Raw genomic sequence first — 14,044 nt, forward strand, 5'->3', positions numbered from 1 at the left:
ATAGAATCCTTGCCCTGACATGCCTTTCTGGCACCTGGCCTGTAAATTGGGAGAGGCAAACAACTGTAGCCCTCAAATGGCCATTTTGCAATGGTTGCTGCATCGGCGTAGCCTGTCTCTTCCAGCTGGTGAGTGTTCTTGATTCTGCTATGTTTGTCCTTTCTTATTGCTGGGGAAGTGGCATATTCTCCTTCTTTGTTTAAAGGCATCTAATTTTGAAGTGTGGGTTCAACTTCAGTATTATCAGTTGTTTTCTCTTGAGGCACAGTCATGAGATTCCAGCATAAAGTCAGAAGCGTTAGGGGAAAAATAAAAACCGTACATCCTCTTTCAAGCATCATACTTATTCCTCCACAGTAGTTAAGCTAAAGCTGGTTTCTGTTTTTTCATTTGGTTTAGGGCAGAGGGGAACCCACTGATTTTTTTAATTTTCATAAAGTGAAAGTCCTTCAAAACATCTGTTTCCTTGCTGCTTAACTTTAAAAAAAAATCATGGTTCTTTACAACACTCAATTTACGACAGCAATTTATCATAACATACATCATGACAGCCCTCCTGGACTGAGTCCCTATAATACAGGATGAAGTAAGCTTTTCCGCTGTGTTTGTAAAGCCAGCTCTGCTGCTCACTGGGTTGAGGCCTCCCCATAGTTCAGCTTTGCAGTTGGACAAGCACGTATGTTTTCTCTACCCATCCACATCATCGACACGTGGTTTTCGATCGAGTTCTCTGTGTTAAAGTGAGGTAGCCAGCCACAGCAACACTTCATTTGCTTAATTTCACGCCGGAAAGTTTTGCTGAAGACGTAGTAGATGAAAGGGTTATAAGCTGTTGAAGACTTGGCAAACAGACATGGCAGTAGCGTAATGAGAGGATGTAGAGAATTGCTGGAGTTAAAGACTGACCAGAAGCTGACAGCTGCATAGGGTGTCCAGGCACCAAGGAATCCAACGCTGACAAGCACGGCCATCTGAAAAAGGCACAGTGTGTTCAGTCTTCAGCTAACACAGCTTTTTCCCTTCCCTGGCTGTGATACGTCACAGGTGGTGGAGTATGGCCAGAGAGCCTGGACCATGGCAGCAAATGGAAGTATAAGGGCCCTGAACTACACCTCTCGTGAGGCACTGCTGCCTCAAAATATTTCTGTTTTCCATACAGAAAAGAAGACAGTTTTAATGAACAGCTTTGTTTAGTCTAAACCCCAATTTTTTATCCTCCCACCCCCAAAAAAGAGCTGTGATGGAAAATTTTTGACCGGCCTTACTCAGCACCATCTGGTCTCTATGTCCGTTAAAAATACTGTAGGGCTACAAGGCAGAACCCCACTCAAAATGATACCTTAACGTGTTTTACACCCATTTCAGCATGACTGGAGATACTTTTATACAAGCATAAATCAGGGACACGGCTGTATAATGTAGGTCTAATGGGCAGCATAGTACAGGAGGTATATAATTCATGGTAGTGTAGTCATGCTGTTGAAACCAGTGTGGATCCAAGTGCTCTCCGGATGTCTGTCCACAGTGGTAGTTACATGTATAGAACACATTAATGAATCATGACTCTGATCCTGAGGTAGGACACCTCCTGATAATCATTGCACTTCTGTGACGGGGTGTGTACACCACTCTGGCAAAGAGTGTGTTAGTGGCACCTGGCGGGTGGGCCAGGCCTAATTTAGGATTTGTCCCAGCTGGAAAGGAGCTGGGTGGCTAATAGAGAGGAAGGACTTCAGGGGAGTAAAAGAGGCCGGCAGCCCTGAGGTGAGAAGGTTTGGGGGAATTCTGGCAAAAGGCCAGGAGAGATACTGAGCGGGATGGCACAAGGCCCAGTGGAGAGCCTTGATAGAAGGACAGGAAGTGGCCCTGCAGGGAGGAGTTGCTTGTTACAAGAGTCTGAACAGACTGAAGAGCTCAGAAGGGAGCGGGGGAAAGGGCTGAGGGACAGGGCAAGGCAGGAAATGGCACAGGGAAGCAGCAAGGAGCTTGAGGGAGCAAATCTTAGCTGCTTGCTACAGGGCCCCCGAACTGGAACCCAGAGGAGAGGGAAGGCCTCGGTTCCTCTTCTGGCCATCAAGGAGAATGGTGTGAAAGCCCCCGATACAAGATGTAAGGACTATTAAAAGTCCAGAGATAAGGGATGGAGGGTCCACTGAGCTCATAGTTGGAGGCTGAAGACCTGGCCTGAGGTCATCATCAACCATTGTTTGTGGGACTTTGTTCCCCCAGAAGGGGACTGAACTTGACCTGGCTGGAGGGCCAAGCCACAAGAAGCAGCAGACTTCTGCAAAGCCAGATTGGCTGTCAGCAGCAGGCACCAGAGGAACAGAGCCTGCCTTGCTGGGGTGGGAGAATGCACTGATCGGTGAGTCACACACAATGCATGAGTGTGTCTAACATGCACCATTTACCCCTAAGATGGGAGGCCAGCTGGGTCTTACCAGTGGTAGGGCATGATCAAAGTGTTGTCATTTATCAGAGCATAAATCAAACCCCTATGACCTTAACTACTATGTCTCCTTTCTGAATTGATGAATGCTGACAAGCATCCACAACACAAAACCTAGCATTTTGGAAGGGCACTAATTGGTTTGCCTTGGTAGCCCTCTCAGCTGAGGCCAAGAAATGAATGCAGCTGGAGACTGAACAACCCTTGCTGTCCAATGGATGGGGAGAACAAATTATGTAAATTTGTAGAACTATGGGGTGGAATCACGCAGTAATGACTTTCTCCGAAGAGTAATTAGGCATCAGTACTTTTATCACTTCTTTCTAATACAATAATTACTATCTAGAAGACTGCCTCTCTCCCCAGGAGAGGCTGCCGCAGCTGCAGTCAGCAGAGGGTATGAGATATGCCCCATTATGGCCCTGAACCTTTTGAATTTGCTTTTCCCATTGCTCCATGTCCAGTTGTGCAACTAGACCCAGCTGTCTCCCTGGTCTCTAGGGACTTAGGAGATGGGTGAGGCTGAAGGATGGTTAGAAGGCAGGGCAGTTCTGGAGGTGATTTGGGTAGTGGTGTTTATTAAATGTGGACAAGATTTTAAATAGGAATTTGATTTGTTGTTTTTTTAAGGCTCCTAATAAGTGGCTTGATTTTTCAAAAGTGATAGCTCTCATCTGTGCTCATTAACTCGAGGCTGGCAATTGTAGGAGCCTAGAGTTTTCAAAATCCATGAGTCAGGCCCCTAAAATCAGTAGAACAGCTTTACAATCTTGAAAATTAAAAAAAAAAAACAAAAAACCCACACCATTCTGGGTTCTCTATTTGTCTTATAATGCTTAAGCCTTTATAGGTCACCTTTTCCAGCTTTTCTCTGCAACCATGAGGCTAGAAACTTTTCTTTTAAATAAAAGCTGAGTCTCAGGTAATCATGTGACTCCAGGAGCTGGGGCTTTAAGAAAAACATCAAATTCTGTGAGACTTGCAATTAAATTGCAAAAGTTGGCAACGCTGACACTTCTAACTTTGTAGCTCTCTTAGGCCCAGATCCTCAAAGGTATTTAGGCACCTAATTCCCAATCAGTGGAAATTAGGTGCCTTTTAGGATCTGGGCCTTAAATTAATCTTGGTCATATATTGCTTCTAGGGTAGTGTTATCCTAGGGTAATTGCTAGATCCTCCTTATTTTATGATATGTAGTTTCTCAAAGGGTACCCAGAACCTAGGCTAGGCACTTCTGTTTACTGTAGCATAGAAGGGAGTAAAATAATGAAAAATTACACTATGCACCAGCAGATGGAAGTTGAGGAAATAAAAGTTCTTTGAACTGGAGAGTCCTTTATGATGTTCATCAAGGAAAAATTAATGTTTTGTTTCCTATTCTTACAAAATAACATTCAGCCCTTCCATGCTAGGGTTCATCTGAGGTTTTCAAAGCACTTTCCAACATGAATGTATGGATTTCAGGGCCCGAAGGGGCCACTATGATCACCTAGTCTGAACTACTGCACAGCACAAGCTAAAGTATTTCACCCAAATTCTGTATCCAACCCATATTTTCTATTCAAGACACGGCATAGCTACAATAGTTGACCCACACTGTATGCTTGTGTAGCAGGCAAAAATATTACTTTGCCCACCTTCCCTCTGGAGGAGAGCAGCTTTTTGACAGTATACATTAACCCACAGCCCAGTTCCTACAGCACTCTCCTGGCATGTGGGAGACCCAAGCACACATCCTTTCTCCATGTCAGACAAAGGTGAGAGTTGAACCTGGATCTCCCACATCTCTAAGCGCTGGTTAAAAGGTACGAGCTGTGCACCTGTCAGCTTGTTTGGAGCTGATGGGGAAAGAGTCCTTAGGTGCTTGGAAAGTTGCACTCAATTCTTTCTGGTTTCTTAGACCACAGAAAGGAATAATCAGCAGCTTTCAGATATTCTGAGTCACTTATAAAAACAGCATGGGTGACGGGTATAGTAGGTCAGGGGAGTCTGAACCTTCCCAAACAGCCAAGTTATGGGTCCACCCTGAGGCCCCTATTCCGCCACGTCCCAATCTTCTCCTGTGGTCCAACCCATGCTGCTCCTCTTCCCATCCTCCCTCAGTCTCTCCCTTGAAGCAGGCAGGGCCTCAAGTGGGTGGGCTGAGGTGGCTTGGGCTGGAGGGCTGGGACTTGGGGCGGGGCTTCTTTGGCTGCTGTGGGAGGCTTGGGGTTCTGGCAGGAAAGAAAGGGGAGTGGAATGGAAAGGGCCTCAGGCAGAAGGGGTGGGGCTGGGAGCTAGCCTCCCAAAATGGGGGGTTTATGTACCACTCATGTAAAATAGTCTGGCTGGATCAGATTGGAGAAATGCCACAGATCCTCAGATAGGTGCAAAATAAAGTGGGCAAGAAATTTCCACTCACTGAGTGTGAAGGGAGCTAGTTGGGTTCCTGCAAGGGTCACGTCACACAGGGCCCCTCCTTGCTTTGACCTATTCTGGCTCTTCAGGTCACTTACCAGTGTCAGCCTCCTTTCCAGCTTAGCCGCATTAGGGATCCTGTCAAAGTTCTGTATCTCCTGATATGCTTTGTGAACCTTCCACGCTATGCCCAAGTAACAGGCGAGGATGGTCAGCGCAGGCAGGAGCATGCACAGAATGAACATGCTCAGGATGAAAGAGAAGCCGTTGGTGGAGTTATGGAATTCGCTCCACGCTATCGTGCAGGAGATGCCAAATGGTTCGGGGCCATAATAACCCCAACCCAGCAAAGGCAGAATGGCCCAGAGCAGCGAGCACAGCCAGATGAACGCAATCAAAATGCAAACGGTGTTCTTGTTGATTGTATTGCCTGGAAGGAAAGGAAGAGCAAGTCCATATGAATCTCACATTAACCCCATGATTTCAGGGCTAGTTTAAAGGAATAAAAGATTTGGGTGATTGCAATCTGCAGCAATTCAGCGGGAGGCCCTTCGCGCTGAGCGGGAGTGAGGGACCCTCAGCTGAATTGCTGCCGAATTCCTGAAAGTGCCACCCCACTCCGGAGTTGCCGCCCCAAGCACCTGCTTGATAAGCTGATGACTGGAGCCGGCCCTGCCCACCAGACAGTGCCCTCTGATGTATCAATGTTGTTGTACCATGCCAACCACAGCTGAAGTCAAGGAGGTGCCCTGGCTTTCACAGCCCTCTGCACCAGATCCTCAAACTGGCCTTTTCTCATCCAATGCAGCCAGGGAATGGGGCTGCAAAGGTGGCTGAGCTATCACTGCAGCTCCCTGATCATTGGGTCACTGTGGGAAAATCGATGATCTAATAAGATATTCGCAACACCAAGTCTCTGAGCCCAGGCTCAGGTCACAGAGCTAAACATTGTAATGTCATGGGGAGCGTCTCAGAGCCCAGGCTCCAGCCTGAGTCCAAACATCCCCACTGTAATTTTAGAGCCCTGTGACCCCAAATCAGCTGACTCGGGTCAGCTGCAGCGATGCCTCAGGTCTTTTATCACAGTGTAGACATACTCTGAATGCCAGTCTAGTCCCTGGAACAACTAAGAGCAGCTGCAAGGCTGCTACTCTAGAATCGTACAAGCCTACAGGGGGCCATGCCAGCAGGCCAGGATTGCCAGTGTGCAGCGGTCTGGTTAGGCCTCTTTCTCCCAGCCAGCTCCTTGCAGGTAGGGGGTGCATGAGTCAGGAAGCGGGTTCTAACCAGCCCAATTTCCCCATAGCCAGGAAATCCAGGCCAATGCAAAGTATCTTTTGCAATACCAGGAACTAGGCCTGTGTCTCTCATTGGTGCTTTGGTAAAGTTACCTGTTTAAGTGATGCCTTGTAGAACCAACTCATTCTAGTTAATAGGTCACATGTCATGGAGGACTCATTCTGCTTCCCCGCACCCCAGAGGCTATTGTCTGTCTCTTCTCTTCTGAAGCCAAATCTCATCCTCTGCCATATGGTTTCTTTACTCATTTCCCCTAAGAGCAGCTGACAACACATTAAAGATAATGAAGTGCAGCCTACTTGGAAAGAGTTGTCAGTAGCCTGCTGAAGAGGGGCTATCAAATTGCTTATAGCTCTGAGGGGCTTCTACTGCACTCTTCCTTCAGGGGACCTCAAAGATATCACTTTAATGAAATGCCCAGCTTCCCACACAAGGAGTGGGGATCCTAACAGGTCACCAAGGAACAGGGATAGACAAACCTTAAAAGATTCTGAGTTTCAGGACAGTTAAGCACCAAATTCTAGTCTGAAATCCATCATTGTGGCATTATGCGTATTGCAGCAGCACCTAGAGGCCCCGTTGTGCTTGGCGCTGTACGTGTGCTTAGTGAGAGACACTGCCTTCCCTGAAATTACAGCCTAAATAGACGAGACAGAAAAAGGATGGGAGGAAGGAATCACCTGCATTGACATATAGAGAACTGAGGAACAGAGACTTAGGACCATATCCATAAAGGTACTGGAGTGCTGCAGTTCCTAGCTCCTATGTACCAAGCTGCCTAATGTAATCCACAGTCCTGCATTAGGGGCCTAAGGAAAGGATTCTCAGAAGCCAGCAAGATGAACTGGGAGTCACCTATGACCTGAAACTCGCTCTTTCAACATAACAGCCCAATGCTTGACTATTGTGGACCCCGGATGACTAATTGTCATGACCCAGGTTCACAGGAGCAGCCATACATCAGCCCTCCACTGGGCAGCCTGCTGACAACTGCTGACCCCAGGACCTATGAAGTCCAGCCACGGTTTGAAGCTCCGCCCTGAAGGTGAAGTCCCAAAGCAGCCAGTTGGCCTGCCTGCCCTATTTAAGCCAGCAACAGGAACAGGAAGCTGTCTGAACAACCAGGATCCACCCTATCCTGGACTGTGTACCTTATGCCTCCTCATCCTGCATCTCCCCCAGCCTGACTTTCTGGCATCCTGACCTGGCTTGGCTCCTCACCTCTGATCTCCAGTTTGACTCCTGTCTCTGACCTCCTAGTATCCTGACCCGGCCTGACCCTGGTTACTGACTCATGGTTCTGATCCCAGGTTTGTCTCCTGCCTTTGATCTCTCAGTATCCTGACCCAGCTGACTCTCAACTCTTGATTGTGGACTCCAACTCTGACCACTAGGTCTGGCTGCCCACGACCCAGCCTTGACAGTCTTCAGTGTTGTATTTTATTACTTACTATTAGACGTGGATGAGTTGGTTACAAGGAACCGGATCACAGCCATCATACACAAGGTCATCATGCTGGAGACACCGAAGAGGAAACCCATCAGGGCATAATATATACAGGATGCATCTCCTCCCAGCCAGGCATGGTTCCATGCTGAGGCAATGGCCAGCGGGTACATGCTGATGGCCATTCCAAGATCCGTTACGGCTAAATTTATTATAAGCAGCTCGGGTGACTTGAGATGGGAAGAGCGCTTCACTGCAGTAGCAAGGACTGCTGAATTCCCCAGAATCGTCAGGATGCCTGAGAGGGGAGAAACAAGTGAAGATAGTAATAATGATCGATGTATTTGTTGACATGCCAGTGATGTGCTTGACGCTGTGAAAGACAACCAGTGCCAGTCGCTGGCCTATCTAAAAGATAGATACGTAGAGGTGCCATTTGCTCCCCCCTGACTTTTCATATTCTCCATTATGTCTTTCTGCTTTTTGCCCCTCCCTCCCCCACAGACTTTGCAGGATATGAAATAAACACGTGTAATGTTCTAGATTCTGACATGACTGTCCTTTCCCTACCTCCCCCACAAAAACTTTTCTGAAAGGACGTCCCTGCAGACACAGAGCTAAGATGCGCTGGGACACTCAGAGGCGTTTGGCTAACGATGTGGCTTTTTGGCTCCCTCTAGTGGCTAGATAACACAGAGGTTTGCATGTGCTGCTATAAGCTGCCAGGCCTGGTCATCAAGTTTATGTGGTAGTAATGATAACACTTGGCTCTTACGTAGGGTTTTTCATCAAAGCCCTTCACAGTATTGAATGCATGTATCCTCACAACTGAGCAAGCGGTCCCTGGGTCAGTCCCTGCAGCTGGCTTGAACAGACATTGTTAGTGACAGGATGCTGCAGAATTAATCCCAGCATTCATTGTTTTGCTGCAGCCAGGCACCTGACATTTTGTTTTGCCTCCTGTCCTTACTGGGACCTGCCTGCAGCTGCGCCTCTTCTTTAGGATGGTGTCAGTCTGTTGGAGTCAGTGGGGTCATACTAGTGTAAACGCAGTGAGGGTGAGCTAAAAGTCAAACCCAGACCTTCCTGTGGGACCTAGAAGCACTGTTTTAGCCTAGGGGATCTGTGCTGATCCATCTGTGTGTGAGATCTTAAAAACTAAAAAACTAGTGCACAGAAATGTGCCTGGCTTAAAATAGACAGGGCCAGATTCCCTGATATGGTCTGGCTTATTTGCACAGCTCTTGCAATGCAAAGCAGCCATAAACCTGGCTTAACTGGTCCTTGCCAAGACATACCAATGAATTGGGCCTGTGATGTTCAAAACACAATGATTTGGCGGTCAGACCTTTGCTTTATTCTGTGACTTTACTGAGAAAAGAGCAGAATTTGACCCTTCACCTAATAAGACTCTTCAGTTTTTGTAATGCTTCTTTCAGTGAAAATCTCTGCTGAATAAACTTCCTTTCTGAAGCTTTATTAGCTTTGCTGAATTCATCACAAAGTTCTGTCTCCCTGACCTCAGGACCCAGCCCTCCCAGGCCTCTACATGCAGAGCTGCAGGATTGGACTCTGAGTTAAGGTTACCATACATCTCTTTTTTGAGCTTTCTTTCTCCAGTGGTATTTTTAAAATAACAGGAAATGTCCCGAGTTTTTGCAGAGCAGACAATCTGCTGCTCCAAAAAAGCCCTGATTGGTCCACTTCCCAATTGGTCCCTCCCCTGCATCTGCCCTCCTGTCCTCTGCCCTCCCCTCCCCTCATTGGTCCATTCCCCTGCAAGCCACAGCTGCTGGTTACTAACCACCCACCTACTGGCTCTCAGCCCTCAGGAGTGGGTCCCGCAGGAAGGAGCTGACTGATGGCTATCACTGCATCCTTGGCTTGCACCAGCCACCCTGCCATCATGAAAGGGAGTGACACTACCCCTCACCCCCAGTGATTACGTCTATCACAGGTATTTTCTTTAGCTCCTCTCCCTTCAGAAGTGTCCTGTTTTTGGGAACCTGAAATATGGTAACTCTAGCAGGTCTGATTGGTCATTACGCTAAGTGCCACCTGGGTTTTTCAGAGTGCATTCAACACCCCCGGGGACTGGATGCTACTCAACTCCTTGTAGCATGCTAGCCATTATGTCCACATGGCATGCTTCATACTTCTCCCAAGCCCCTAATAAATGGTTTAACATCAGAGTCTGTTCCTTTGCACTATGACTATGGCTAGACTAGGAGCTAAGGGTGCGGTGTTAGATGGTGTTAGTTAACTAGATAAAACTTAAACTCTAGTCAAGACAAAGTGATTGTACTTTATTACCAGAAACTTCTATGCTTAAACTCTGTACCATTCACTTTCTTTTTAATATCATCTTAATAAAATGTTTAAACCTGTGCTAAGCTGTTAGGGAAGCACAGGCTTTAACTGGATCAGCTTAGCACTTGCCAACTAACCTTGTTTTGACTGGAGTTTCACAAGGCTTTAGACTGAGCTAACTAACATTGTATTTGATCCTATATCGGTCCTTATACCATGCACATCAATGTAGTATCTGAGCACCTCACTCAGTCAAATCCTAGGCTGAACTAAGAGTCTATTGTTAAGGGATAGGCTGTTTTAAATTATGAAAATAGGCACAAGGTGCAAATTCCTATAAAAAAAGCAGGCTAGCTGACCTAAGAGGAGCACAGAAGTAACAAAATGTTGTCCCCGCTTTCTCGGAGGATGCTTTCACCTAGCAAACCGCTACACTCTTTAGTAATATTTTGGCAAGAAAAATGACTCTAGCCTGTCCAAAATACCCAGAGCAAACAATTGGGTTTGTTTTATTTTCAAGCAAGTACGGTTCTGCAGCAGTGAGGTTGATCTAAAGTTTTACGGTGAACCCGCTGTCTACAGTCAGCAATGATTTACAATGCCTTCCCTTAGCTGTAAAAGCAAGACTGTAGCAGTGTGTTCATGAATAAGATGCAGCAGTGATGTATTTGTAGGGGAAGAAGTCAGAGAAATGTCCAACCTCTGAAAAATAAACAGTGTTCCTTGTTTTCCATAGATCCCTAGCTGGGGAACATATTTCCCCCTCCTCTATAACACTTCACATCATCATTTCTGACATACACCTTGACTAGCTAGTTCCCTCTCTCACCTATAGTGCGGCTAGGAATTTAGACTGGGATTTTCCAAGGAGCCTAATGGAGCTAAGCACTCAAATCCTATTGAAATTCAGTAACAGCTGGGTGCTTAACATCCTTAGGCTTTTTGGAAAATCCCAGCCTTAACAAACAGATCACTAAGATGCTACTCAGAAGCATGCAAGAAGCCCACAAGTAATAAGGATCCTGAGCTGAAGCCACACTCTGCGTGGTATATACATACCCCTGTACTGTACTTCATTGTAAATCTACCTTCAAAAACACAAATAGCCAATATACAAATAGCCTATACAAAACTCACATGCTATTTGAAAACCCTCTCCCCCTTTTGTACAAGCTTGTCCTATTAAAGCAGAGCTGTTCTTAAGAAGCAACTCTAGGATCAGACCAAAGATGCTGTCCTGTGCAGATCCCCACAAAACTGCCTCTCTTTTTTTGATTGTCAAAGTGACCCATAGAACTCCAGCACCGGGATGCTGAAATGGAGGCAGGCGATTTACAGTCTTGGTTCTGCGGAGGAGAACGTCTGCTGGCAAAAGTTAATTCTCAAAATTATGGGCAACAAATTCTGGAAGGGATAGTAAACATTGTGCATCAGGGCTCAAGCCAATCTCTAACTACTAGAGACTAGGGTGAGACCAGGGGTGGGAGACAGGGGCAGATTATCCTGTCTGCCTATTCTTTCTCCTTCCTCTGAAACTTCTGGCACTGGCGACTGTCAGAGACTGGACCAAATGGACCATAAGTCTGCTTCATTCTGGCAGTTCCTGTTTCCTAAACAAGCATCAGTGATTGAGGAGGGAGAACTCACCTATGATCAGAAGAAACACTCCTGCTCCGTAATCCACTGTGGGGTGGAGTTTGGAGAGATATTGCTGCTCCATGGCCCCGTGTGGAAGTGGGTAGAGATTTAAATCAAAGACAAAGCAATACTAGGAGGGTCGGTGAAGAGGGTCTTCCTCATGGTTTGTGTGTAGTTTGTCCGCAGGTGCAGGCAGAGAGGTGGGGTGCAGTCAATTTAAGGGTCCCCCCTGTGCATTCTCATCTCTCCATTTCCCTTGTGCTCCCTGCCAGGAGATGAGGAGAGTGGAGCTGGGGAAAGCACTCCTCCCTGGGGAGTGTCAGAGCTCGGCGCAGCCAGGGTTACACACTCACAGCCTGACTGGCTACCAGAGGCTCCCTCCACCCACTCCCGCTCTGCTCTCTGGCTTGTCAAGCAACATCTCCGTGCAAATCCCCTCTCAGTGCACTGCAGTGGGCAAAAAGCAATTGCAGCTCGTCCAACAGCATCTCTCAGGAAATAGATGCTATGGAGCAGGGAGCTTTTTATTGCTTTATTTCTGAGGCATGGAGATGAGAGGGCTGAGGAGATTTCTTTTTGCTCTGCCCTGTTACAATTAGGATGACCAGATATCCTGATTCTATAGGGACAGTCCCAATTTTGGGGTCTTTTTCTTATATAGGCTCATATTACTCCCCACCCCCGTCCTGATTTTTCACACTTGCTGTCTGGTCACCCTAGTTACAATAGGCAGGGTGTTTACGGCTGCAGCGTATGGGGGTCGCAGTCCCACTCCAGCAGGCAGGGCTTCTGGAGGTTGGTTATAGAGTGTGTGAGCACAGTTCAAGGATTGTGCAGTGCTTGTAGCAGCAGAGACCCAGGACAGACCTTACTGTTCTCAGTCACTCTGGATCAGTGTGTAATTACTAGGGATGGGCCCAAACTAAAATCCCAGATCCAAACCCCTCAAACTACTAGGGGTTTAGCATCAACTCCAGATTGTGCAGCTGGCTCCTCTTTAGAATAGTCTGCACCTCGATTCTAAATTCCCAAATCAGAATAAATGTTGCGGAAGTTTGGCGCCAAATCCAAAACTTGTAGCGCAGATTCCTGCCTAGTAACTCATATATGAAGGTCCTTATTTTTCAGAAGCATCCTCTGATTTTGTACATGCATTTTGAATATCAATTTGGCAGGTACATTTTACAGCACTTCTTAGGTGTCTGACTACCAGATGTGTGAGAGTAGCCAGGTAGATGGACATCAAATAAGCGCTATAAAAGAACCTGGGTATCTGTGGCTGTAAAATTGGAGAATCAGTTGAGGCACTTCTGATCATTAGAATGTGTAAAGATCCCTTCTGCTTGCAGATTTGGCCTCTGCTATGAACAGGGGAGGTTAGCCTAGCTCAAGGGTCCCCAAAGTGCCCCCAGCTCTGCTCCAGTCCCGCCCCCAGCCGCATCCCCAGCTGCCGGCCCTGCATCTGGCTCCTGTCCCAGTAGGGCTGTCAGGCGTCCAGTTTTCAACCAGAATCCCTGGTCAAAAAGGAATCCTGGCAGCTCTGGTTGGCACTGCCAACTGGGCTGTTAAAAGTTTGGTTGGTGGCACAGCCTGGAGTCCCCTCCTGCACCCAACATCCCCCCCACCACAACATCCCAACTCCCTGCCCCAGTCCTGAGCCCCCTCCTGCCTTGGAACCTCTTGGCCCGAGCCTAGACCCCCTCCTGTACCCCAAACCCCTCATCCATAGCCCCACCCCAGAGCCTGCACCCCCCATCTGGAGTCCTTACCCTCTGCACCCCAACCACCTGCCCCAGCCCAATCCCTCTCCTGCATCCCGAACCCATCATTTCTGGCCCCACTTGGAGCCTGCACCCCCACCCCAGAGCCCATCTCCCCCTGCACTCCAACTCCCTGCCCCAACCCGGAGCCCTCTTCCACACCCCAAGCCCTTCATCCCCAGCCCCATCCAAGATCCTGCACACCCAGCTGGAGCCCACCCCAACCCTGTGCCCCAGCCCAGTGAAAGTGAGCGAGAGTGAACAATGGGGGGAGGGAATGGAGTGAGTGGTGGGCGGGGCTTTGAAGGGACAGGGACAGGCTGGGAAGGGGTGTTTGGTTTTCTGGAATTAGAAAGTTGGCAATCCTAGGTCCCAGCCCTGCTCCAGCCCCCATCCTTGGCCATGCTCCTGACCCCAGACCCACACCCAGCTGCAGCCCCAGCCTCAGCCCCCATATCTGCACCCACCCTTCCCAGCCACTTCGCTGCTTCTGGCTCTGGGGCGGGGCAGGGGAGGGCAACCTTCAAAAGCCTGAGAACCACTGGCCTAGCCCTGAAGGGACTCTACTAGATGCAAATCCAGGTATCCATGCATGAAGAGCAAGCAGGGGGATGACAGGTATCTGTTCCTCCTCTCCCAAGGCTCATATCTGCAGAGTCCCACAGGCATCCATACTATCCCTTCTTCTCTTTAATATCCCCACAACACCACTAGACAGAGAGAGTGAGATCATAGAATATCAGG

At 48.0% G+C, this 14,044-nt stretch overlaps 1 protein-coding gene across 1 annotated transcript; it reads right to left on the reverse strand.

Annotated features, from left to right (window-relative positions):
- Positions 1-11,622, reverse strand: LOC116837563 (opsin-5-like). Its single transcript, XM_032802092.2, has 4 exons — positions 11,550-11,622; positions 7,597-7,890; positions 4,945-5,276; positions 1-971 (listed from the first exon to the last, which is right to left on the reverse strand). The coding sequence occupies exons 1-4, from the start codon at positions 11,620-11,622 to the stop codon at positions 627-629; spliced, it is 1,044 nt and encodes a 347-aa protein (XP_032657983.1). The 3' UTR covers positions 1-626.
- Positions 11,623-14,044: the final 2,422 nt, after the last annotated feature.

This window comes from Chelonoidis abingdonii, chromosome 3 (assembly GCF_003597395.2).
Source record: "Chelonoidis abingdonii isolate Lonesome George chromosome 3, CheloAbing_2.0, whole genome shotgun sequence".
NCBI classification, from domain to species: domain Eukaryota; kingdom Metazoa; phylum Chordata; order Testudines; family Testudinidae; genus Chelonoidis; species Chelonoidis abingdonii.

Bases quoted from the DNA above. Each gene is read 5' to 3' on its own strand.
- LOC116837563 (XM_032802092.2), bottom strand. From the start codon at position 11,622: ATGGAGCAGCAATATCTCTCCAAACTCCACCCCACAGTGGATTACGGA. The intron at 7,891-11,549 runs GTGAGTTCTCCC...CTCCCCTCTCAG, and splicing joins AGTGTTTCTTCTGATCATAG to GCATCCTGACGATTCTGGGG. The intron at 972-4,944 runs GTAAGTGACCTG...TGCCTTTTTCAG, and splicing joins TGGAAAGGAGGCTGACACTG to ATGGCCGTGCTTGTCAGCGT.